Raw genomic sequence first — 27929 nt, 5'->3', positions numbered from 1 at the left:
ACAAATTTAATCAACGATAGTTATGGTAGAACCCTATCCACAGCTGCAGACATCGCTTCAACTGATAAAACAATTGAGTGTGAAAATGTTTTTTTTACGTAAAGTCTCTGTAGATTATAATTTCTTGATAGTTTCGTTTTTAGTCGCGCTGAGTTTATTTTTAAATGTGCTGTAAATATTTAATTAGTTTAAATCAGTGTTTTGTATTTAGTATCGTGCAAGAAATTTAAAATTTGAGTATCGTGTTAGCACAATACCTCATTATATAAAGGTTCTCCTAAAATAGCCCACCGTATTTGACGGAAACCCTGTTGAAAAAAGCTGCGTTTGTTAGAAAAGAACTACATATGTATAACAGGGGTTCCCAATTTTTTCTGACTCACAGCACCCCTTGACGAATTACAATTTTTTCACGACAACCTAATCTATTTCTATTATACAAGTATATTGAAAATGTGGACAGCTCGCGACACTCCTCGCCCCTCCTTGCGGCAACCCAGGGTGGACCCACTTTGGGAACCCCTGATCTATGAAGCGTTCGGTTGATAAAACAGTGAAGGTCTCTTTTTCTGAAAGTTGAAAAAACTGATGAACTCAAAACCGATTGAAACATATCTGGAGTTCCTTCATCAGACTTTGAGACTGCGACGTCTTCGTCAACAACGTCTCCGTCATTTTTCTACACTTGAAAATAATCAGTCGGTGAGTAATTTATCAAGTCCGAGTTATTCCTATAGAATATTTAATTTTTAATTTTCTATAGGAGATCCTATATAGGAGATTTCTATAGATTTTCGCCGCAGTTTTTACTATTATTTTAAACGATGTTTTAATATTATTTTAAATGATGTTATTTTTGTGCATACAAGATAGATATGTCGAGTATCATGTAAATTTATAATCTAAGATTTATGTGTCGAGTATCATGTAAATTTATAATCTAAGGTGGATATGTGTCGAGTATTATGCAAGGGTTTTGTGACTCGAAATTTGAAAATTTTGAGCTGTCATTTCCGAAAATTTTCGCCTTACATTCTAAAACTGAAAAATTATTTCAAAAGAAAAAACTTTTAAAATGATTTTTATTAATGATTTCTATGATTTTTGTAAGCATATTTGAAGAGCATTTATGATTACATTGATTTTTGTATCATTGTACCATTGATTTTGTATCATTTTGAAGCGTTTTCCCTGCGGTTTGGGGGGGGGGGAGCTCGAGCCTCCGGGGGCATAATTTCAGAAAATTGCACACTGTCTTCAGAAAGTTTTGCTTGATTCCACTATCACCCCCTGTTATCAATATCTTTTATCATGATCATAAAACATTTAATTTTTATTTGATTTTCGCAGTTTTTATGTATTGTGCTGGCTGGTGCGAATACTGGTCTAGAGCAGGAATATTTAACAAGAAAATTGTTGTACGTAAAACTACTTTCTTGAGCATGACCCCCCCCCCCCCCAAAAAAAAAGTAAAATCCTGTATCTGCCCCTGTATTAGAGCCATATCTTCGATTTTTCTGAGGTGGGGCTGAGATTTGAACTGCCGCCTCTAGTTTCTTCTTTCTAGTTTTCTTGATTTCAAGTTTTCATTTGCATTTTAAAAAAAAGTGGAGTAAATTTACAAAACGTAAGGAAAGTTTATTACGGAGAAATTATGTACAATTTATTGCTTTGAAACAAAGTGTAAGGAGAAGCAAGGTGGGCGGGCAGAGTTCAGGACCTTCACCTGGAGAAATTTTCAAAATTAACGTCAAAACTCGCAATGTTTGGTACTGTCAGGGGAAAGTTGAGAGAGATCGGGTTTTTTCCAAATTCTTTTCAAATGAAGACATATTTACGCTACTTCTGGTGATGCTAAGTGGTCAGAGATTCTACTAGATTACTTTCCAAAATTTGGAAAAAAATATTTTAATCTACCTTTGATAACTATAAGATAATAAAGAAGGCTCACTGCTCTCTCTGGAAAATCCTCTTTTTTTTATTTATATATTTACTTTATTTTGGGGGGGGGGGGTGCTTGACCTCATACTACAGATTTGTCACTTCATCTTACTGAACTTAAACAGATAACGATTATTATTATTTATTTTGGAATCACGAAACCCGCCCTTAAAAAGTCAACCGCCCTAGGCGTTGGCACAGGTCACCTGCTACAGGGACTGAATCTGTATTGCTGTGAAGTATCATTTGAGTTTTATGAGAATTTACTTGCGTAAAATTGAGTTTTGGGGTTGAATTTACCTGAAGATCAAACTTAATGTTTAGGACGATACGCGGCTGTGCTTGATAAAGCTGAAGGCACACACAATGACTTTTGCGAATAAAAACAAGCCCAGCATCCTCACTTATTTTCAGACTTTTTTTTTTTCATCTTATGTCTGATTAATAAAAATTTTATAATAAAATGCCCAGCAAAATAAAATTTCTCGTCGTCAATTTAAGTCGTAAGTGTAACATTTGGTCCCAAATAGGATGTCTGGAGTTCAATAACATGGGGGTTTGTGCCATCGTAATTAATTAAATTACAAAGTGTACTTCAGAAGTTGAATAAAATACCCTCCAAGTTTAAAGAAATTCTTATTATTTCTTTCCTGTTCAAATAATTCACAAAAAACACTAAAATTTCGGCCTCCTAAACTGGTTTCACCCTTAATTCGAAGCAGCATCGATTCAAAACGAAGAAAATACGGAATTATACCAGCAGATGGCGACACCACAAAATTTGATTCTAATTCGGAAAGTTCGTTTCATTTATGATTCGAACAGAACAAAAAAAAAAAAAAAAAGAGGGCCCGAAAAGAAGTAGTAGTTACCATTACAAAGCTTTTTTCCACAACTTTCTTGTGAGTTAATGGCTCACATGTAAAACATTTTGCTGTTCACGAAAGCAGAATCAAATATTGAAAACAATTTTAAAAGCTGGCGAAATTAATTACAAACATTTTAATTTGTTTACAAATAGAAGAGGGCAGCCAGGGGTGGCCAACCTCCCCCCTAACATCAAGGGCGCACCCCCCTAAATATTAAGAAGACCCCACCCCCCCAAAAAAAGCAAAAGCCCCCCTAAATATGGGGAAAATACCCCTTAAAACAACATCCACTAAATTTTTCAATGGCGCAGTCTGCGCCATGACCCGTCCCCCCCCCCTAGGTGGGCACCCCTGAGGGCAGTAGAGAGCAATTTTAATCATTACTTCTCGAGATATAGAAACAAGGAACGAGAAATAATATTCGATTGCCAACATCCTTTTAGCTATATACAAAAAATCAAATCATTCCCTGTCCCCTCTAGAGTCTACCTGTGGACCAATTTATCTTTAATTCCGTCCCTTACTTCCTTAGACATACAAGTCACTCATAACAGTGAAAACATTTAATTGCTCTATCTCCCTCAGATTTATTGACACCAAAAACTAATGAGCTCCGATTTACATTGGGGCACATAAGTGTGCCCAATTTTGTTCGATTTCATGCAGTAATTTTTCTGCTAGAGCGGTCATAAAAGTAAAAATAAAAATAAAAAAAGATATAGACACAGACAGATAGCCATTTTCCAAAATTGGTCAAAATGGTAATCAGCACACCTTAAAACATGCAAATCCGTCGAAATTGGAAACACGTTTCACAAATCCAATTCTATTTTTCTACATATTTTGAATGCAGGGGAAAATAAAAAGAACTCGAATAGTTAATAATTGAAAAATAGCATTTTAGTTTTGGAGAATGAAATCCATGATTGATTACTGCATGAAATATAATACTCGTATAAAATTTCACATAGAACAAATAATCTTGAATCTTAGTCGACGATGGAAAATCCCAAGCTCTTCGAGAAATTAATTGCCAGGAATTCCTAACCATTTCTCATTCCCTTATGAGTATCTTGTCTAGAGGAAGACAGAAGCTTCCGTTTCTTTTTCTGCTCGAGTGATTAAGATTTATTGTCGTTAGAAAGGAAGCAAGCGAAGTGTTCTTTTGAACAATACTGTAGAGTAGATAAATAAGGTGAGAAAATCATAAACGATTTTTCAAGGAAATGTATATACTTTCCAAACATATACTGGTAATTCACTGCCTATAACTGTTATTCTTGTGAAAAGATGATTCCATCCTTATAAAAACTGCAAATATCTGCATATAATGTAGATACAGTGACTATTAGCATCCATCAACTAAGCAGATCTTACCATACGAATGGCAAGGCTGCTCACCTGGCGGGGGGGGGGGGGTATGGCGCAGACTGTGCCATCGAAATTTTTAGGAAGTGGTGTTTTTAGGGGTATTTTTCTCTTTCTGGGGGTCCGGCTCTTGGAGGACTTTGTGGTATTTAGGAGAGGTTGCTACCCTTGCTCTTCGGGGCGGGGGGGGGGCACACCTGCGAATAGTGTAAGTAAATCATGGCCTATCTTTTTTTACACGGGGACCACACCTCATCAGGGGCGTGCACAGAAATTTTGGGGCCCGTCACAAATGACTTTTACGGGGCCAACTCTATACTGTTTTCCCTATATTTCACCCCTCATTTTACAAATATTGGGCTTCCTTCAGGTTCGGGCCCGGACCAACAGGTATCCCCCCCCCCCCTGTGCTCGCCCCTGCACCTTATACTAAGATGAATCTCATGAACCAGAACACAAATGAGACAGTGAGAAGCAAAGAAGTGCAAACGCCAAATTTAAAAAGTTGGGGATAATCTGCAAAAATATTAGGGGAACCTCTACTCTGTTTTGGGGCAAGAGATAGTACTAGTAGACCTAGTAGGTGCTGCTATACAGCATAATTTAGAAGAAAAAAAAAACAATGAAAGCCTACCTAGGACCGCAACTTTAGAAGAATTTGAAAATGTCCACTTTCATCCCTTTGCTTCTTACTGCCGCAAATAAAGTTGAACTGTATTAAATTCTTTTTTTTTTTACAAGTGACATGAAAAAACGCGGAAGCGGAAAGAAAATTACAAACCAAAAACTGCTGTTCCCAATTGCTACATGCTTATTTTATTGATATACGAACTTTCCATCTGTTATTCAGGAACAAATTTCTAACTTTGGTTTCAAATTTGCAACAAACAGTCATAATAGCGAGTAAGGAATATCTGTTGTTTTTTCTCGATTCATAACATGGAATTTAACGACGGAACACTTGGATCGGCTTTGTAGTCCACATCTGGTCCGCGGGGCGAAGTAAGGTACCACCGGAATGAAAAAATAATAATAATAGGGGAGACTGGGGTAATGGCGGTCACTATGACTTCTCGTAAAGTGAATAACTCAGATTTAAACTGATTGGTGCTGCCACTTCACTGCAGTTTATAGATGTGCTACTGAAGCAATGGCCATTTTGCCAGTCGTTGAAATACCATTTTGACGTTTCGCCTTATAAGAAAGATAATAGTTTAATCCCCTATCAGCTCTTACTGTTTACCTCTCTAGAAACGAGACTGATCTCACAAGAACAAGGTAAGCCATATTGTTGTATCACGTAGTGTTTTATTAACATTTTAAGCATTGGTATATGTTTTTTAGTCGTTGAATGAAAGCATGCGGTTGGGGTAATGGTGGTCACCGCACTCGGGGGTAATGGCGGCGCCCCCTGAGAGGTATTTATGTGACATGTTCTCTGGAAAGTAAAATTAACTTAAGCATCTAATAGCTCATAAACTTTCGTAGACATCTTGGTATTGCCCTTATATTTTGTAGTCCCTTTTTTAACATGGAAAGATGTTTTTTTTATCGACTTCATATTATGTCTATACTTTCAATTCTTTTTTGTAATATCTGAAAAGCGGAATTATGTAATAAAATAAACATAAAGATTTCAGTTTAACGTGCTTATGTCATTGAAAATCCTCATATTTCCTAATTTACAACCATTTAGTAGTAAATGACATTACTGACTGCCATTAGCCCAGGGTAGCGGTAATACCGGTAGAAGCTGATTTTGCAAAAAATTTTATTTTTCAATAGGTAAGGTTAATTAAGGCTCAATTTGAGTCTGAAATAGGTAAAATATACTACGAGTATATGAAAGCAATTTTGCATGATTGCGTTCCAAATTTAACACAAAATAAAGTTTTATATTCATTTTCAGTTATGTGACTGCCATTACTCCAGTCTCCTCTAAGTGGAAATTGAAAGAGCATATTGGAACATGGTTGTTGAAGCACAAATCATTTGCCCTCGTACCCCAGTTATCGAAATATAAGGCCTCCGCTGGCATGTCCGTTCTCCTGGGCTATGATGTCCATGTCCTCTGGAATCGACTTTATTTATTCCGAACCTTTAGACTTGACACAATCCTCTTCAGACTAGGACAGAATCCAGCCCATGACATTCACTTGAATTTTGACGTCTTGGATTCAAATTATGTTTCTCACAATCATGGTTGCGATATGAGTCATTTGTAGAAACAAGAAACCCAACGAGTAGGTCCGATCACAATTCAAGATTTCGAAAAACCTAATTTGAAATCAAGAAAAATTTAAATGCTTATTCCCCCCCCCCTGATGCCCGTGTGACAAAAATAAGCTCTACTTTTGGCACAAGTATAGTATGCTACCAAATGTATCCAGACAGTCAGACATTTTTGATAATGGACATTTTTTTCCAATTTCTGGAGAATTACATGATCATGTATGTGTTCTGTTACTTCGATCACATAAAGGATATGCTTAAGTTCACACTTTCCTTTCAGCGAAAATGCAATCACGCGTACATTTGGAAAGATCAACGACAAATTAAACGACAATGAATTCCGTTAGATCTTTTTTGTCCTCATTTAAAAAAAAAAAAAAAGTTGATGCAAAGATGTAAAAAAAAGAGAGGAGAAAAGAAATAGTGAAATCATCTACCTTTTTAATGTCCTGGTCCATGGCGGAATCAGAAGATTTCCAATTTTTTTTTTTTTTTTTTTTTTTTTTTTTTTTTTTTCAAGTCTTTACAATTTTAACTTCTTCTTCCTGCAACATCAAAAAACACAATGACCCAAAAATGTAAAAAAAAAAGCAAATTAACAGTGAAATTCTCCATTTTGTCGAATTTTCAAGCTCATTTCGCGATTGAAAAATATTATCTGATTTCAATTTTTTAAAAATATTTTTTTTCTAAGTCTCTTCCAATCGCAACTTTTCCGTGCTCTTGCTATTCGAAAACAAAAATTTTGTTTCTATTGAACCATATCCTGTACAACAGGGCTGTCCAACTGGCGGCCCGCCAACTTCTTATTTAGCATATTTCTTTTTTCAACATTTTATGGTTTGGAGCATATATTTATGCGAAAGTGCTTTTTCGGTGATGAATTTTATGAAGAATCGTCACAGGGTTCCTCTCTGAGAGTTCCTTGATAGACCATCTTCTGCTGGCAATGACAAACATCGATGTTGACTTTCCTGCCCTTGTAAAGAAGGTGAATCGGCCTCAGTTTTCCCATTAAAATTTAAACAAATTGTTTCATAATCCTTCTGTTTCATTGTTTTACAATTAATAATTCAACTTTTAATTGTTATTGTATAAGATGTAAGAGGTTATTGTTCAACTTTTTCAAACGGCGGCCCACCAGGTGATCAGTGACCGGAATTCTGGCCCGTAAGCTCTTTGCAGTTGGACAGCCCTGCTGTACAGTGTTTTGATTGGGTTGGAACCGAACGCCATTCTCATGATAATATGATTCGTCTAGTTTTAGTTATATTAGACGTGTTTGATTGATGAGATGCTGTTGCTTCGAGAAGTTGGACTTCTTTTAACACAATATACAACACAAAGAAAGAGAACAACGTCTAAAGCTGCGGTGCGAATCCAACCCACGACCTCCAGCAGTCGAAGCGAAGATTCCCCCGTAGAGCCACGGAGGCCTCACATTTCCTTGATCTATTTATTACCACGATTGTGCAATGTGATTAAAAATTCAAAAATGATCTTGAAGAAAAAAAAATTTACTTACAATAATTCTTCTCAGAAATGACCAATTAGGTTCATTCACTAATTTTCATGCAGAGTTGGTGTTATTCCACTAGGGAGGCTCATCAACCCCTTCCCCCTTAAGCGACCAAAGATGGCCGCCATAAACTGCGTTTTGAGGATTTCTCATTTTGAGAAACACTCCGGAACTACTTTTTGTACCCGAATGTTACACTTACAACCCTCACTTTTCTGATTTGTAAGTTTCACATCTCAATTATGACCGTCTCCAGAAATAGAAGCTGGACTGGGCTGTAACCAGATTTTTGTTTCGGGGGGGGGGGGGGGTTACCAAACATATTCTTTGAAACATTTATATGGTCTATCAAATTTGGTTTCATGTGAATTCTCCATTGATGTTTGTTACAATAGATTATCTAAATGGAAGGAGGGGATGTTCTAACAAAACGCCATATTGATACATAATAAATGAACTTCTCAATAAATACCACATACACACAATGAGTTTGTACAATTTTTCTGTCATACAAATTTCATTTCAAAAATAAAATTGAAATAAGAATAATAACAACAATATATTATTTTTGTCACAAAAAAAAATTAAAAAATAAAATAAGGAAATAAGGAAAAGCATTTACAGGAGCAGATACAAGAGGAGGCTAATTATGGTCATAAATAACCCATCCCCTAAACCGCCGACAATATTAACCGTCCACATTGTGCTCAAACACTTGATCAAAAAAATCTTTAAACGATTTCTGTATATTTTTATATTCTACCTATATATTCAATCTATCTTCTACATTTTCAATTCATTCATTATTTTTAAAAGCAAATGTTTGAGATCTTACTTCTTTCCATTGCTTATGAAATCAATTGCTAACGTTTGTGCTCTGCTAAGTGCCTTATTCCTGGCCGATTTGGTGCTTTTTATTGACACCGAAGCATTTCAGAAAGTTTTCGTGCCGAAAACCGTAGATTATTTTATGAGGGGGGAGGGGAATGATTGGCTGTATCTGCCCCTTACTACTAGCTGCTAAACCACAAGATTATGGTGGTGCACAGTGCTGATGCAACTTTAGGCTACTAAAGTAGCAAAGCATGGTAACTGTTCTAATATAGGTTTCATACATTCCTAAGTTGTTCGGGTACAAATTATGTAAATGCAACGCAAAGATGTGAAATTTTATTTTGAGAAATGTGCTCCCACAAATATTATTTACCGACTGCTGTACCTATAAGTAAATAATTAAAGAAACATTTATAAATTTATATACATATTACAGTGGGCACTGGCACAGTGAGAAGCAGACGTCGAAACCTCTTGGATTTAATAAAATTTACCAATATAATCACGTTTGTTCGTTTACATGAAAAAGCCCCTCTCCCCCCATAGATGATAAATCCTTGCTGCGCTATTGACCCTGGGAGCTCTAATTTACACCGTTTGCTATGAATTGGCAGAAAAGCGAGCACCCCGTGATCGCACTTTAAAAATATCTCATTAACTTTTCGAGAACACAATGCGAAGGACGAAACGCAATTCTACTTGTAACTCGCGACATCAAAAAAGATGCCCTTTACCTTTTACGCACGATGCAACGAATATTTACAAACAAACTCCTACTAAATTGCCTCTCATTCGGAAACAAAACCATCTGTTCCAGATCAGTCACGCATGCGCAAACGCCGAAATTCCTACTCCTCCGCGCAGGCGCAAAAAATACTACCTAATTCTTGTGTTTTCTTCCGATGGAATCATTTCATTCTGACGACTCGAGAGAAGCGGAAGATTCGAATCATTCAGAGAAGTTCTTTTTTTCGAACGCAAAGATTTTTTAGTTGCATGCGATGAATGAAATGCTAACTGAGGTAAACGCAATCTTGATGATGAACAAATCCAAATTATACAACTCAAGCTTCAATAATTCACCCCCGAGGCTATTCCTCAGGTCGGACTGCTTTGGACTTGGTTCTTTCATACCTGCGTTCGATTTGCATGCTGAAATCGGTGACTTGATACAAATAGATCGTGTTTTATATTCGGACTGGGCCCTCTATGTGGGCAATGGCAACGTCGTCCACGTATCCGGCGTCGACATGGACAACAATGAAATCCCGTCGGACACTGCCGAAGTCCGGTTGTCCAGCTTAGTCGATGTGGCCGGAATGAGTGGTGTTCGTGTGAACAATAAAATTGTCGGCGCAAAAGAAAGAGGACTCGATGCTTTCCCGGCCGACGATGTGGTCGAAAAAGCTTACTCCTATCTGGACAAAGAAGTTGACTTTAATATGCTGACGCGGAATAGTGAACACTATGTGACCGAATGGAAATATGGCGAAGGCTGGAGCGACCAGGTCAGTGTTTATTTTGATATTTAAACATTTCTCGCGCACATTGGGAAATAGAACGCTCAATTTTGAGAATTCTTCAATCGAAAGATAGACTTTACCATTTGATACGATTTTTTCCTCACTGGGAAAGAAACACTTGCTCAAAAATCACAAAAGTTTCGTCATTTTGAGGAAAGGTTTACTTAAAGCATTTTTCTTGAATTAATTTCGCCAGATGCGAGTTAAAAAAGTTGGTGGTTTGTGTGGCTTGGAAAAGCATGTGTGCTTTTCCAAGTGTGTATGAAATAGTTTTGCACGCTGTATCGATACCCAGAATTTAAAAAAATATAATAATTTTTTTTTTAACTCGTCATCCGCTTATTTTTTTTCTGAAATAAACAGATCAGAAATCTTGTCCCCCATTCCCCCCCCCCCCATCTTTTTTCCATTTATTTCGCTTAACTCTTCAAACTATGTATTTTGTAAAGTAGTAACTGAGCTTAAAATTTGATTATTTTAAAAGAAAATCTGAACTACTTATTTTTCCCCTTATCGCCATCGGTTTTTTTCTCCCTTGATATATTTAACTGTCAATAAATGTTTTAGGGCATGAGAGGAAACAGGATATTACAAGTACACTAAATATCAGTCATTGGTGATTACATATATCAAACTCAAATGCAGCGATCTCTGACTTAACATTCCATTCTTTGTATATGTTGACCTTTTATCCCCTCCTCGGACTCATACCTTCGCAACTTTTTTATTCCCACTGAAATTATTGTCGAATCAGGGGCGCCCCGATGGGAGGTCACTGTAATGTCCCAAAAATTTCTTTAATCGGTAAATTTTGTCTGACAATTCGGAAAAGTATCATCTTTTGGCAAATTCGGTGATAAATTCGGTAAAATTATCATTATTTATCATTTGGTGAAATTTGGTGCCTGCTGGCAAAATTATCACCATTTGGCAACCGGAATTTCCGTTCTCGCAAAAATTTAAGTTCGGGGCGCCACTGTGTCGAATTTTAAGCAAAGGTTTTCCATCGTTGTCATAAATTACTGCTAGAACCGAATCAGAACAAACATTCTTGTCATTAATTTTCTCTAGCGAGATCAAAGATGGTGATTTTTTTTAGCATATGCAAAACTATGACATCAAGCTTCTAAGTAATCTTAGTGTTTTACAATAAAGTAGAGCAAAATCTTTAATTGTATCTTGCTTTCAGAACTGAAATTTATTGATTTAGGCACTGTCCTCAAATGATGTCACGTTTTGAAGGGGGATAGTTGTTCGTGACATTGTGACATGAGAGAGGGAGAGATAACAAAGGGTTAAAAATGTTTTAAAATGTGTGACATTTATGGACAGCTTCTAAGCAAAGATGTTCAAATTAGTGGTACTTAAGTAATTCTTTGTATGTAACGGTGTGTGTATGTATTTCACTTAGATAAATATATGGTAACATATGGTATGTAAAATATAATGAAAGATGTTCTTTGTTTTTTCATTATGGCTTTATTTGAGGCGTCCCCCCCCCCCCTTCCAAAGACGTTTTATTTCAAATACTTGTTTGGATTTAACCCAGAATTAAAATTGAAATACTATTCAATACATTGTTATACTTTTAAGCATTTAAATTTGAATCTTTTTAACACTAACTTTATTGCCAATTTTTGTGAATTTTATAAATGCTTGCTGATCTGTGTGTTAAACATTTTCTTACGGAGAAGATTTGAAAGAGGGACATTTTATTGATATATTGCCTTTTTTGCCGAGTCAAAAAACGTGAATTTTGAATAAACATAATGAAATGAGGCATTTTTGCGTAAGTATTTTGTTGTGTTTTCCCTAAAAAAATTTATTGAGAGAACACCTTTGCCCTCCCCTTCCCCCGGAAAATTTTGAAATGACTGGTCTGCGCTAGAACAGTAGTTAGAAATCGAAGAGCATCTGTTGTCAACGTATTAGCTCGACTGAGAGACGTTCCATCTCAGAATTTTGACGTAGCATATTCGACTTTATCCAGGTTTATCTTTTTTGGTATGATATATATATATATATATATATATATATATAATTTCAATTTTTATCTTAAATTTTTTACTTACACAGAAGAGTGGATTAAAAAACTAATTTGTTTTAAAGTAATAGAAATTTTACCAAAAATAATATCTGCGGTTTGGGATCGTATGGTCCTGGGTTCAAAGTCTTATGTTTTGTACATTACTTTTAGAATTGGGAAGTGAAAAGATTGTTTCCCATATCGCACGTGTTTCCTAATTTAACCACTCCCCTGTTCATCAGTCTTCCTAGTAAAAAACATTTTCCAAATATTCTTTTGATATTTCTTTGGAGATAATTTCGGCTTAGTGTGGACTATGGAGCAAAGGGATTTCACCCAAAATTGAACCGTCCACAGTTGAAAAGAAAACAATGGCAAATATCAAATTTTTGAGAATTTGAAAAAAGGAAACGAAACTTTTATTAATGTCACAGAGGTTTTTCGTAAATTTGAGGTTTGCATCTGTCTACAAATTGATTTCTTTTCTGTTTATGAATTTCCTATTCAAGCTTAAGTTGTTTTCCGATGTCCGATCGGCTGAAGCTTTAAACTATTCCATCTTGACAAAATAAAAATCAGGCGGAATGAGGAAGCCGCTACTTTTTTTTCTAACTGCGACTTCGCTTGGTTGAAAACAATTAATTGGCGTTGTGCCATCTAGGAATTTCACCTCTTTCAACCCAAACATAAGTGAGCGCTTCCGAGGCCAAACATTGTTTTACCTGGGCTAGACAATTTAGCGGAGGTCTTTAAACTTGGATGGTGATCAGTACTGGCGCCCCCCCCCCCTCCACACACACACAGCGTCGTCCCGATGGAAAGTCCCCGTAGATTACTGTGACCACCCAAAAAAAATTTTGGGGGGAACATTTGACTGATTCGACAAATTAGGAGACAATATTGTAACTTTTCGTTCTTATTTTAAATTTTTTAATTGTTTTCAATGATCCCAATTTTCCTTCGCAGTAGATGTTATTTATGGTTATGTGTGCATACTTGAATTTTATCATTCGGTAAAATTGGGATTTCATTCGACATTTAATTCAGAGTTCTCCCTTTCACAAAAATTTTAGTTCTCCCCCCATCATTTCACATAATCAAAAAAACCAATAATATTTGCAATTCATTAATAAATATAAATAATGTGGGTTCTTGAACCATATGAGAGTGAAAAAATTTCAGTTTATAAGTGCATTTATTTTTTTTTTTAAACAGCTTCAACTTTTGATGGAATTTGTTTCAAACCATTAGGAAAATGTACAATAAACATAATTTACACTCTTACTAAAAGAAAGAAACCTTTAATTTTTTTTTTTAATGAAAATCAAAGCATTTAAAAAATTCTATTATAATTAGGAAAACAAAGAAAATACAAAAAATAATGCTAATCGGAAATTGACTTAAAAACATGACTGTTTACATACAGGCAAAATAAAAGTTGTACTATATATTCATTAATTCAGGCCTCCCAATATTTTGTTCAACTAAGACTTTTTATTAAGTATTATAATGAGAATAAATACTTAGCCTAAGAAAAACTATACACTTCAAACTGTACCCGACACAATGTCGTCGTCCCCCCCCCCCCGAAAGAAAATGGAATCATCCAGCATACAACGCTTTCCACCACCGCTCCCTGGTGTCCAAATTGTGCGTAGTCGAAGTCTTTAGCTAACTCAATGAATCGGAATACAATTTCACATCACGAGTAGAAACCCCCCCCCCCCCCCCTTTTTTTTTTGAGAATTAAGGAATGTTTTTCCTCCTAATTTGTTTCCCCTCTACCTCTTTTTTCTTGCGAGACTTCTTTATATTTTTATTTATGAAAGCATTTCTCTACTCATATGATCATTTTTTTAAAAAAGCTTATTATTTTTTTAAATCAATCGAAATGCCGCCCTCCTAGCTGCTGTGCACCTGGCGAGAGCCACTGCTGCCAACCCCTAGTTACGCTACTGGTGGTGATCACCATTTGCTTGATTAAAGCGCCAAAATATTAATGTTTTAAAAGATGAATGCTCTTTGCTCAGAAGGTTCTTTAATAGTGTAAAATTGTAAACTCGAGGGGTTCCCTAAGGCGCAAAAGATAGAAACCTCTGCACTAGAGTGCGGAATAAGAGGGTAATGTAATATGTGTTATTGATATTACAATTCGTAATGCTCACCCCCTAAGAGCAAGAACGCACCCCTTCCGCCTAAATATCACGAGGACTCCCCCACCCCCAAAAAAAGAGAAAAATACCCCTCAAAACAAACCCCATCTAAAACAACCCTAAGAAGAGGGCAACCGTGGAAATGCAGTCAAGTGAATAATCGAAAAAAGAAGCCTTTTTTCAATTTATAGCCGAAGTCCAGGGGACGAGCAAAATCATTTCTCAGAAACGAAGTTCAGTCTTACCGATATTAAGACTGTCGAAATGTTCCCCTTTACAATTTGATTTGGAGATTACCCAAGTCAATCACTGAATTGAGATTTTCGCTGTGACAGATGATAAATGTTATTTACTGTAACGGATTTCGCTAAAACGGGATTTGTATGTGTATGTTCTTTGATATGAGTACCATCATCTATTGTATTTCAATTTTCTTGATCTGTTCATTTTCTTCAATTTCTTCTGCACCACATTTATTGAGATTCTTAAAAACACTCTCAAAGTAATCGAGTCAAAGTATATTAAAGCAAAAAAAAAAAAAAACACGATTTTCATCAAAATCTTTTCTCGATTTCATTGTAACTGGCGTTAAAATACTAAATATACTGCTGCATCATGGTGTATTTTCGTTTGCCTGACCGTTAATATAAGAATGTAATTATAGTTAAGCTCGATTATGTGAAAATTGTGGGAAACGTAGAGTCATCCATTAACGAATTTATTCATCGCATGGAAAAGTTTTGTTTTTGAAAAAAATATGTTAAAGGCTACAGGAGAGTAAAAAGTCTTTTTATTCCACTGAAGAGCAACAATTAACGAAAATAAAAGTAATCGCGAAAAAAAACCTTTTCTTGAAACGCGATCGCAAAAACGAAACTCATTTGCGATTTAATGCTGTGCATTTCTGATAACCTCAAGAAAAGTGGTAAAACTTGTCGGATTTTTTCTAACTTCGTAAACTTATGCCTGGTTAATGTTATACCTTTAACTTTCAACACCTTTAACTTTTTGTTGCATATGAATATGCACCTCGAAGCGATTTTTCGAAAATTCGATTTTTTTTTTCTTCTTTTATTTCAATTTTAAGCTCATTTTACACATAAGTTTGATAATATAAGTGGGGGGGGGGGGTGATATTTCATTCCCAGGTTAAGTTTTTAGGTTTTTTGAAAGTTTAGAATTTTCTGCATTAGATGAAGTTTGTTCAATGTTTTTACGAATATCAGGAGAACTGTAGGAATCGTTTAGACAAAACCAAAATCCAAGGCTTACCTTAAGTGAACCATACTATTCTAAATGATTAAGCTCAAGAATAAAATCAAAAATTAAAGATTAATAAACGGAAATTATTTTCGAAACAGAAATCAACTTCTGTATGTTATCCATGGTTACATTTTTTATTCTCTTTGATGGTCTCATCACTTTTTTTTTTTTTTTCATTTTGTTTTAAACATTTTTAAAAGTACTTATTTTTGAGATCCAAATTCTTTTCTTCCATTAAAAATGATGTAAATTGAAACATTTTAACTGAAACTGTTAAGAAAAAGTCGTCTACTTTTATTTTCTTACTTTTTATAGAATTATGTTCACATTAAAATATTGCTATTACTTACTCCTTTCTATAGTGTTAAATTTTGGAAAAGCCGTGCGGGTACCGCTAGTTAATTATATAAAACCAATTATTATAAAGCAAAACAATTTTGGAATGAAAGTTCTCTTTAAAAAACATTTTTCTTGGATTATTTCCTACTAAAAATTAATAATTTAACGCATTTGATGATAGAGGAATGACAAAAATTAGAGTTACTTTGTTGGTCATTGTATATCTGTTTACAGAAAAAAAAAATAGTCTCTCCTAAAGCAAGGTAGGAAAACCTCGCATGAAGCGAGACTTATTAATCAAATTTAATCCATTCACCGGGACAGGGTAATAGTCACTAAAAATACTTTTAAAAAAAATTGGGTTTGAAAACATCACGCTAGAATTGACTTAATCCATTCACCGGGACAGGGTAATAAAGTCAATAAAAATACTTACCAAAATTGTGTTTGCTATACTTGATTATGTTTGTTTTTACAAAAATAACATATGCTGATGATTTCGTTGAATAGGCTACTGGCTACTTCTCAAAGATGAAATTAGAGGGTTGTGCACTTGTTGCCAGATGCTAGAATCATTATATTTCCTCTTTTTAAACTAAAGGACTTTTCTAATGTATTCTCAGAAAAATACGAACCTTTAAAAACTTTTGTTATCATAGTTTACAATATCGCAGACAGTTGCTAATGCGTTAAACTGCAAGTATCTAATTTTTTCTATCCGACTTTTTTAGAATTAATTTTGCATTAAGATGGAAGTGGGGAAATACAAAGGAATGACATTTATTAAATTACAAAAAAGTATTTTAAAGAATGATGGGAAGCGGGAGCGTCCCGTCTGCCAAGAAAACCAAATGTATACCGCCAAGGAATAAAATTAACAGGATTGTTTTAGCTTATTATACAAACTAAAAATCTTGCAATTTAATCATTCTAGTGCCAGTTTCCTTTTTATAAAACTTAAATCGCCATTTTTGAAGCTTCTTTCAGTTTCATACTTTTTAGCTGTTTTCTTTTGGTGAATGGAAAGTAATCGCTTGATGTTTATCACAGCTCCATTGTTTGCCATTTTCTTCCGAAAATTCTTCTTAAAATTCCTTTTTGTTGATCAAGTGTTGTTAAAAAATTAAAAGTCGCAATTATCAACAAAGAAATTGTTTTGCTGTACATGACTTCAAATTTTAAGATTTTATTTTTGAACGTGATTACACTTGGTCCCTCATCAGCTTTCATTCATCCTCGTTTCCCCATATTTATGTTAAGCTAAAATAGCTTCCTATCCTGTTAAGAAATTCGAATTTGTGGCATTTTCTCGCTGATTTTGAAAGTTCTTTAAGAAATAATAAGCGTTTCTTTAAAAAATACGTAAATTAAATCTGTTAGTTTTCAGATGTTAAATAAAGTAGTGCGTTGACATGAACAAGGGTGCCATCTCCCCCAAGGACAATGGTTGCATCCCCCACAAATGCCGCATTTTTCAGTTTTTAGTTTTTTACTCCAGCGCTTTAAATGTTAGTTTAAGTGGCTAAGTGGAAAATTTGGGGACAACTAGTACACATCGTGGGAGAAACTCTTTGTGTTTTGAGGCAACGTACTAGTCTTCAGTGGGCAGGTAAAAGGAAGCAACTGCAAATCTTCCAATTTTTCATTTCTTTGCATTTTTGTCATCTGTTGTACATTAACTTTGCTGTACTAGCTTGCTTTTTTTGGCTTCTACTGGAAAAAAAAACCTTCCAATGCCAACAGTTCTCTGTTGTAAGTATTAAATCCAAATCGGATCATGATCGGATAATTATTTCGTGTAGAAAAAGCCATTTTCGGGTCCTAAAATTAAAATTCAAACGGTTCGGTTCTTTTTTGGCGTTCGAACCCCCCCCCCCCCCCCCCTCCCCTACGTTCCTTCTCGGGTGCACAAGTACCTTCCTGCCGAATTTGGAACTTGTCGAGATAAGACGTAAACTGTGGATTCGTATAGGGCAGTGCTTCTCAACCTTTTTTTACTTTGTGGCACACTTAAGAAATTTCTAGATCAACGGGGTACACTAAACTTAATTTCGCAATGGTAATATAGAAATGTTTTTATCATTCACTGGTAAAAAGACAGGGCAGCGACTTTTTTCATAACAATTGTAACCAGGGCCGTCGAGAAGGGGGGGAGCAAGCCTATGCATTGCATAGGGGCCCGTGAGAGATTTGGGGGCCCGCGAAGCGGGCCTTTGAAAAAGAAAAAATCCCTCCCACCACTTTTTCCTTTCTTTAAGAAAGAAAAAAAAAAGAAAAGAAAAAGCTTTTTAGTTTGAAGAAACTCTTTCTCCTTGAGATTACAAGTTTTCAAGCTTGCAATTTCGAAGTGAGAATTTTTTTTTGTCCTTACCTTCAGAGCCCACTATCGACTCTATCAACCAAAAATAAATATGATTTTTTTTTCTTTTGTGTAAATTACAAGGCTAAAAAAAAACAAAAAAAAATGCTTATTTCTGAAAGATTACCAGAATTGTAGTGAAATAGACAAGGGGTAAAAAATGAAAAAAAAAAGCGCTTGCATTTTTAGCGTTCGGGACTTAAAACATTGGCAAACAACTCAGTTTGATGAAATATTTTAAAATATGTATTGATTTGAGTTTTAAACTCAGTGATACAAAATGAAACTAATTCTAGCGTTGTTTCAAAAGTAAAAACGGTTGCCTAATTTGGGAAAACATTTTGGACGAAGCACTTCTCATCAAATGTCTAAAAAGGAAAGGGGCACTGTTATGTCACTCAAGGGTGCCCACCTAGGGGGGGAGCAGGGCCATTATATTTCTTTTGGAAAGGGGGTGCCCTTTCTCTTGGGGGAGGGGGCTCCCCTGTGTCACTGTATTAATTAGAATCAGTGTTGAATTTACCAATAAGCTAAACAAGCTATAGCTTTAGGTGAACTTTCTGAATGGTAAGAGGGTGTTACTTTCTCATCCTTATATATTATTTCTGTAGCCTGTTTTTGGTTTCTACGCGAGATTTTCCTCAATTCTTGATCGATTTCTTTGATTTGCACCTTATTTTAAAGCTTATCGTGCAGGCTACTGACGAAAAATAGACCCACGGTCTAAAATATTTTTTTTCGGCAAAAAAACCTGTTTTAAAGAACCAGAATGAGGTTTTCGGTTAAATTTATAACTTTAACTTGCACAGTTACCGACAGAGCTGAATAGCTTGATCGACAGAGCGTTCGACTGGTAACCAGGAGAATGCGTGTTCGGGCCCACGTCCGGACAATCTGCATCAAAAAAATTAGAAAAATATCGCGCATTACATGAACAATGAATATTAAATATGAGGAAATACATGGGGTAAAAAACGCTCCTAGCTGTTATGAAAGCTTGATGCAACACGGAGCTAAATGGATACTCAATTGTAAGGTTTTTTTTTTTTTTTTTAAGCTTTGGCTCCGGGAAGAAAATAAAGCATAATGTAAGCGAAAATATAAGTATCAGGTTTAAGATTTCAGACTACATTGGAATTGTTTTTTGTTCAGTAAAATATAATAAATCGTATGTTGAAATATAGATTCTTCTAATGAGTTTTTGACTCTTTGTACAAATAAAAAATACTACCTCAATTTAAAGGGCAATACATATATTTTTCTTCTTTTTGCAAAAAAAAAAAAAAAAAAACAAACAGCGTATCACATTTTTACTACATTTGAAAAGCTACGCTTGAAAAAGAACTTAGTTCAAATTATTTTGTATTTTAACCGTGCTGTTAAATGATGAACACGTGCTGCCATCTAAGTCATAACGGTTCAAACAGCCTGCGACAACAAATTGTAAAAATTTTTAAAAATAAAAACACTTCTCGGCAAGAAAAAAAAAATTTAAAATTACCTGTGGGGTTTTTTTTTTTTTTTTTCGGTAGAGCGTTCGGCTATAAACTGTCCAAACTTCGGGCCAGTTCGGGCTGTCAGACATATTAGCAAATTTAGAGTAATATTACGCATTACATGTACTCATAACATACAACAGATAACACACGTAATAAAATAAATGCAGTGGGAATGCTATTTGGTGTTTCGACTCCATTATTCAGGCTACAGTTATCATTCAGATAAGTTGACTGCTAATCGAAGGGTGTTCTTCTCTTTTTTTTTTTAAGCTTTGACTCTGTCCAGACCACTGAGCATAATGTAAGCATAAAAAAAATATTAGCTATACCTCAAGGGAATCCTTTTTGTGCAGAAAAACATTTTCATTGTATGCTGAAATGTAGATTTTTCTAATAGCAGTGTTCGAACTTTTGTACAAATGAAAAAATACTACGCCAAATTAAAACTACGAGTTTCAACCAGTAAATCTTTAATTATTTATTCGAATACGATATAAAACATTAAATTTTTTATCAACTTCGTTAGTAAGAAATCATTTTCTACTCCTCTGCTTTCGGCTGAAAAAAAAAAACATTTTGTCTACGTTCGAAAAATTACACTTTAAAAACGGACTCAGTTCAACTGGTTTTGGTTTTGAATTTTAAGTATTCGATTAAAAGAAAAACAAGTGCGGGCTTTTAAGCCGTACAGGTTAAAGAAGCCTGCAATGGGAAATTGTTCAATATTCATAAAAAAATTTTGGAAAAAAAAAATAGAACCGACTTCAAAATTGCTCTAAAAAGTGAAAAATAATTTTATTCTTTAAATACCATCGATAATGCTTTTAAACATAATTTTTGAAGTTGGCGCAAAAACAAAACGTAAAATCCAGTGTAACCACGCTTCGTTCATATTTTTTTTCAGAAAAGCATCCAAAGTTACGAACGAAACATTTATATCGCTATTCAAATATGTTGTCATCAATGCATAATGTATGTGATAGTGAAGAAACTGGTCCTGGTTAAATTTATAGTTGTATTTGAGTTATGGCTGTGAATGATTTTATCTATCGTTTTTGCGCCAACTTCAAAAATTATGTTTAAAAGCATTGTCGATGGTGTTTAAAGAATAAAATTATTTTTCACTTTTTAGAGCAATTTTGAAGTCGGTTCTATTTTTTTTTTCCAAAATTTTTTTATTTAATTCTTTTTAGTGTAAATGTAGGTATTTCAGAAATAATAAGAAGTTACCATCACGAAACTTCACATTTTTTTCTTAAAAATGCTCCATACTAAAAAAAAAACTATTGACACAAGTCAAACTTTAAGCGATTGGCACTAAAAACTTATCTTTGTTCCTCTCTGGAAATCATGCGTACTTAATTTAATTATAACCATTTAAGTATTACGTTTTTCCTAACTAATTTACATTCCACAGCATCTAAGTTGCTCATGATGCAATCCTGTATTTTTTTACTTAGCCCCGATCATCTGTTATCGGCATAGATGATAACGATAAAAATACTACATAGTAGTTGAGTCAAACCTAATGGTAGCATTGTGAAGGCTAAGCAGATCCTAATCACTGCATCACCTCGCTTCCAGGTTAGGTTTACCCCTACTATGGAGCAATAGCACTGAAGAAAGGAAGATTTTGATAATTCACATGAGGTTACTTTAAATCAGCAGGGTTACTAAAATAAAATTATTTACGCCGAAAATGAGACGACAGCGCCAGATTCCCCATTATCGAAATATCCCTTGAAGAAATTTGATGCTTGCTTCAGAGAAGCCTTCATTCAAAATTATCATTACAATTATTATTAATGTTATTGGTATATGGCACCAAACTTTTATAACAGTGAGTTTCATATTGTAGCGTAGATGAAGATAGCGAAGACAATGTGAAAGCCAAATGAAGCGAATACTCGTTAGTCTCAACTCGAGATCTTTATTCAGAACCACGAATGAACGTTACATCTCCTTATATACAACTTGAGAAAGTGCTGGAACTTTCCAGACTTGGAAAGATACAGAAATTAATAGCAGATTCGAGAAAATACGGGAAACAATAGAAAAGAAATTTTAGTAAAATTCGCTTTGTCCTAGTCGGGATTTGAACCCGGGTCACTCGTGTGGGAGCCGAGATTCTACCACTGAGCCACCGTTATCCACGGATGAAAAGTGCGAACTTCGCTACAATATCATTTTAAACATTTAATAGGGAAAGTGCATAAAATTTACTGTTTTTTGCCCATAACAACAAATATGGTCAAACAAAGTAATAGGACCTAATTTGAGCCATCCCCTATCCATTACAAAAAGAATCATCAAAATCGGTTCACTAGGTGAGACGCTATGAGTGGACAAACAAAAAAAAAACATACATACGGTATGAATTGATAACCGCCTCCTTTTTGAAGTCGGTTAAAAAATAAAAACACTTATTTTTTCTACCGAATTTATTACTTCTCTAGAATGTTTATTTCAATCGCTACGTGAGATCTTCCTCATTCTTTAATCAAATTTCATGTTTTACAAATAATTTTAAATCGTATCATGCTGGCTAATGACAAAACATAGACGCATGATCTTATTATATTTTTTTCGGCGAAAAACTTTTTTACTGTGTTTTATTACGTATTCCTTCAATGAATAGCATTCGAAAAGGAAGACACAGTTGCTAGGTTTGTTAGAGCGTCGTACTGTTAATCAGAATGGCGCCAGTTCGAATCCGTGCCACTAAATATCTCTTTAATGTTTCTTTTTTTCCGTCAGATGCTCTCATGGGCAGGACTGTATTTGCCACAACTTGTTTTTTCACATGCAAAATTACTGTTTTTTCACGTGTCACTCAGCCACACTTTTAACGATATTTATATTTGCATTGAAAACACGTACAACCAAAAGGGGAGCGATGATCAAATTTATCACAACCTTGTATTTAACGAGGTTTTGTTACTGATGTCTTCAAATTACATGTCTTCTCTTGTGCGCTTACTTTTTTCAGTTTATTTTTTTCGGTTTTTCTTCATACTATTCTTTCTTTGAAATTTTTAAAGACCGAAATGCCTTATGAAACGATTCGAAGTACAGTGCGGAGTTCCGCACGGGTCGACTAGTTAGTATCTATTTTTTAAATATTTCTACCATTTCTTTTAAAGAATTTTATGCATTGTTAAATCTAGATAATTTTTCAATTGATTCAGCGTTGTGTTTGTCGGTGGGTAAAAGGGATAATCAAAACTAACGGGGTCGAAAAATAAAATATGTAACCGAAAGTCGATGTGAGCAAGTGATAGACTTTGTGTCATATCGTTTCTTCTCTCTCGCTTTTCCTCTCTGTCAATAAATATCAACGATTTGTTGAACCAAGGGCAATTTTTCTTTTGTATTGCCTTAATTTGCAAAAGAGTGCATAAGTTTAAAACATTTCTGTATTTTGTTCTCCTATTTTCGCTGATGTTTTTGTAGTTCGAATTACCTCTTAAAAGACCTCAAAATGCAGAATTTTTTAATGCATTTTTCAAAAACATTTACGGGGGAGAAACGACCGGACCCCCTCAAATTTGAGGTATTCTACCTTCAACTCAAAGGAGGTCCCTGTATAACTGTCCTGAAAACCCTCCTCGTCCAAGGTAAAAAAAAAATAAATAAATAAAAAGACAGTATAACAAAACATTTTTTAAAAACACATTCACGGCTATATCGATATATGTGCCAGAGTAAAAGACACATAGTTGGGAAAAAACTTAAAAAATAGCCTGTTTTGCTACTAATATAATTTTGTCCGAGCTACGAAAAAGGTCCCCCATACTTAAACTAGCCTAGGGCCCACTAAGTCAAAATCCAGCCCTGTATACAAGAATCTCTTTTTAATAACATTACAAAGTTTGATTAAGAAGAAGCACAGCAAAGCAATTTTAATTGAGAAAAAAAAAACTTTCAGTTAAAAAAAAGAACAAAAAAACCTTTTTATTAGACCTAGACCCATTGACAATATTTAGGATATTTATATAAAAGTAGAGCGAAGAAAGAGGAGATTCAAGTAAGAAGTTAGGGGTCCTGAAGAAAGTTGCATAGGGGCCCATAAATCCTGTCGACGGCCCTGGTTGTAACTAAGGAAGTGTATTTGAATTTATTTAGAAAGTAGAAATATTTGGAATGTATTGAAATTGATAATAAACAACAAAACTACCTATATCAGACTTTACAGAAAATTATACTTGATATGTTTCAAAGCATTTCTGTCAAACGTGTCATTAAAGTGCACACTGTAGTTAAACGATTTTTATGAAAAAATGATTCAAGAAAGAAGCAAGCAAGAAATTAAAACCAAGCACCTAACTTCCTTTTGACACTAATGAGACACTTGAGCCTGCCTTGAGGCCCAAAGCCATTTGATGTTCGGCTGTATGCTGGACAAGAAGTTCTTGATCAGGCTCTTTCGAGATGTTCTCTTGCTGTTTTTTTATAAGTGTGAGGATTGAGAAGCAGAGACTTGCTTAAACTTGTCCTGAAGTATAACTAAATGTTCTGCCACCACATTCAGCAGCTTTTCTTAAATGCCATTTCCTTTACATACCATGTTGACGGTCCGGTTGAACATGTCCAATGATCCACGATCTACTTCTTCTCTCAACAGCTGAATTTTTTAATTGAACCAGTTTAGCTTGTCCATACATGTAACCCAAATTCTTTTCTTTTCATGTTGCATTTTCTGATTCAATTCGTTAAGGTGTTCAAAAATGTCAGCCATGTAAGCTAGTTTTGCCAGACAATATTTGTCTTGCAACAAACTGGCATACTGCATTTCGTTTTTTTAAATCAAAAACTGTCGAACCTCGTCCCTCAATTCGAAAATTCTTGATAGTACCTTACCACATGAAAGCCAGCGAATCTCTATATGAAGAAGTAGGGAGTGGTGATGTGTTCTCAATTCTTCACAAAGTATACGGAGAAAAGGCGAGAATTTTATGGAATTCACGACTTCAGCTCATCTGCTTCGTTTTTTGCCATGAGAACTTCATGGTGGAGGAAACAGTGTATGGTTTTAATTTCTAGTTTACTAAGTCTCAGAACCGAGCTTTGAGAAACTACGATAAAATGAGATTAGTATCGGAACTGGAAAAGAGGAAAACAAAAGTTAAAGAAAGTGGTGTTAAAATTCTGGGCGGGAGGGTACGGTCTCTGCCTGGGAGAGGGGGCGATACTCCCTGCAAAAGATTTAGAAAAAAATCGCTACAATTAGTTTATTTCGTGTAAATTAGAATCTGTTCAAAAACTGAAAGTATTGGGATCACAAGAAGTTTAAAAGAGGTGGGGCAGCAAATCCCGCCTCTCCTCTTATTGGGTATGACTTATTGCACATGATCGACAGGGTGAATTGAGAAGTTACAGAACGATACAAACGCTATTCGTTAACTTTAAAATAAAATACTTCAAGGCTCTTTCTTTTTATATAACTAAGAAAATACTGCGGCACACCGAGTTCCTTGTCGCGGCGTACCAGTATGCCGCGGCACACCGGTTGCGAAGCCCCGGTATAGGGGATATACACACTTTTTTTTCTTTGTTTTATTTATATAGATTTAAAAATCAGAAGCAGGGTTTTTTTTTCTTTTTTTGTAATTATGCATTTTATTTTAGGATTCTGTTTTTTAAAAAAAAAATCAATATTTGCGGAAATTAATTTAATGCTCTTGTTATTTTCATTTTTTATTTCCGCAGTTGATACAATTCTGTATTATTTTAAAATTTATTTATCTATTTAGAAAAGGGGAAGATGTTGTGTACTTTGATTGTTAAAAAATGTCTGAGAAATAGACTTATCCAGATATGGGGCTTCATAGTGTAGCAATTTTTTGTCAGACTCAGATATGCATCTGCTGTTCATGGTTGACAAGATGTGACTAATATAACAAAATTTATCCAATCTGGCCAACTTAAGTCATATGTATTTTTCATTATATATAATTTTTTTATCTAATTTAGACATCTAACTTGAGCAGTTTAATTAGTTAGTATTAAATATTACTTAAATACATTTGAATTTTAAAAATTCTATTTAAATCAAAATAAATCCGATTTGAATTTTAAAAAAAATGTCTGATTTAAATTTAAAAAAATTATATTTTTTTATAAAAAAAATTATGTTTTTTATCAACCCTGATTTTAATAGTTTTTTTTTTTTTTTTTTTTTTTTTCTGAAAATAGTTAAAAGCTTTCTTATAGCTTCTGTAGAAAAAAATCCACTAATAAGGTATTTTTCCTTTCCTTAGGCAGCTGTCACGATGAGCGTCATGAAAACTCTCACAGACGATATCACAGTAGGTCATAATGTCCTGGTGTCCGGACTGAACGCCGTCCTTCATTCTCCCGGATCCCCAGCCGGACGCTCCACGCCGCATTTTTCATCCAGTCCTGAGAACGATGACAAGAACTGAGATGTGAAGGACTATTTTTTGGTTTTTGTGATTAAGATTCGTCACACACGTTGAACTCTTTCATTACTACGAGGGTGCCATCGCAAATGCATTTAAACGCCCAATGTGATACATTTTTGTGGTCTGATTAATTTATATGAGTTACAAGATGTGTATCGTAATGTGATATAAAATTTGTTGATGTTTGTTGTTAATTAAAAATGAGCTTCGGAAAAGAATATCCCGGTGTATTTAATTCGAGTGTCTGGTGAACAGTGTTAGAAATAAGCAATCGTTAGTATTTTGCGACCAAAAATTGAATCTTGCAACTCATTAACTAAAATTGACATCCCCCCCCCCCGCTCCCACTTCATTCTGAAAGCGATATGTTGATGACTGATGGAACTTTGATGCAATTAGTGCGAAAAAATTATAATCAGTTAGATGTCGCATGACACGTAAATTTGTAGAGGATGGGCAATCTGTTGAATACAGGCAATTGTTTCTTTATCAAGTGTCATTTTCCGTTTGTACAACAGTATGTTTTAGATATTTACAATGCGCTATCCTGCATAACAAGTGTTGCAATACTGTAAGGTTTTTTTTTTTTTAAGACTCTTTTGATTTATTAAAAATGGCACCAATACTCTGTTTACAGAAAAGATAGACTGAAAGCAAACAGGTTTCCAGAAAGTTTGCCTTTTCTGGGGATTTTCTCCAGAAGCAAACCAATACTATTCGTATTCGCCGTTTTCTTGGCACCGATAGGTTCTTGTACAAGCCAAACACGTGAATGACGTCGCCAAATGGCGCTTTCCTTTGCTCTTTCTGTACTGCGTTCACCAGAAAGATGGATGTAAACAAAGAAATACGTCATTTGGCGACATCAATTATATGTTTGACTTGGACGAGAACTAATTGGTGCCAAGCAGACGGCAAACGCGAATACATGTAACTTTTTTTTTCCGGAAAAAAATCTCCAAAAGTGTTGAATAGTGGCTAACCTTTCGGCCACCTGTTGTTTACGTTTGATCTATCTTTTCCGCAAATTCAGTTTAAGTTATTCATTTTGACGTCTATAACACTTATGCCTATTTTCTTCGTGACTCATATATTAAAATTCTTATTTCTAGCACTGTTACTACTGTTAGTGACTGTACTACTACTGTTAGTGTTACTACTATTACTGTTAGTGAAGCCCTTTGATTGGGTTCTGAAGGCCTCGTCTGAAGAGGGAAAAGTACATTTCTTATTTTTGTCTTAGTTTTATTCTGTTAAGGCAGAATGTGTTAAGCGTCATTAAAAAAACCAATATATTGTAGTTTTGTCAGCTATGGATGATAATTGTTGGTTCTTATTTGTTTAACTTTACTAAAACTTCACTTTAGAAGTCGTTGGACAACAAGTTGATCACAGAATTTCTAGTCGATCTACGTAAACATCGAACATCTATCTTACTTTATATTAGCTTCTTTATACTGTAACAATCACAATGTTATTTTAATAAGTATGCTACTAAATCAATATTTCTTTAAGAATTTTATTTCCAACTCTCGAACAACCCTCGGGGAGCAACCATGTGCAAAGAAGTGAAGAGTTT

General features: G+C 34.8%; 1 protein-coding gene across 1 annotated transcript; it reads left to right on the top strand.

The window, feature by feature from the left end:
* The first annotated feature begins 9695 nt into the window (after window positions 1–9695).
* Window positions 9696–26666, top strand: LOC129223834 (phospholipase A and acyltransferase 1-like). Its single transcript, XM_054858197.1, has 2 exons — window positions 9696–10271; window positions 26186–26666. Exons 1-2 carry the CDS (start codon window positions 9765–9767, stop codon window positions 26348–26350), a joined length of 672 nt encoding a protein of 223 aa, XP_054714172.1. The 5' UTR covers window positions 9696–9764; the 3' UTR covers window positions 26351–26666.
* Window positions 26667–27929: the final 1263 nt, after the last annotated feature.

The sequence above is a fragment of the Uloborus diversus genome, chromosome 1 (genome assembly GCF_026930045.1).
Source record: "Uloborus diversus isolate 005 chromosome 1, Udiv.v.3.1, whole genome shotgun sequence".
In the NCBI taxonomy this organism is placed as follows: Eukaryota; Metazoa; Arthropoda; class Arachnida; order Araneae; family Uloboridae; genus Uloborus; species Uloborus diversus.
Note: the sequence above shows the minus strand (reverse complement) of the source record. Positions and strands in the feature narration are given on the sequence as shown.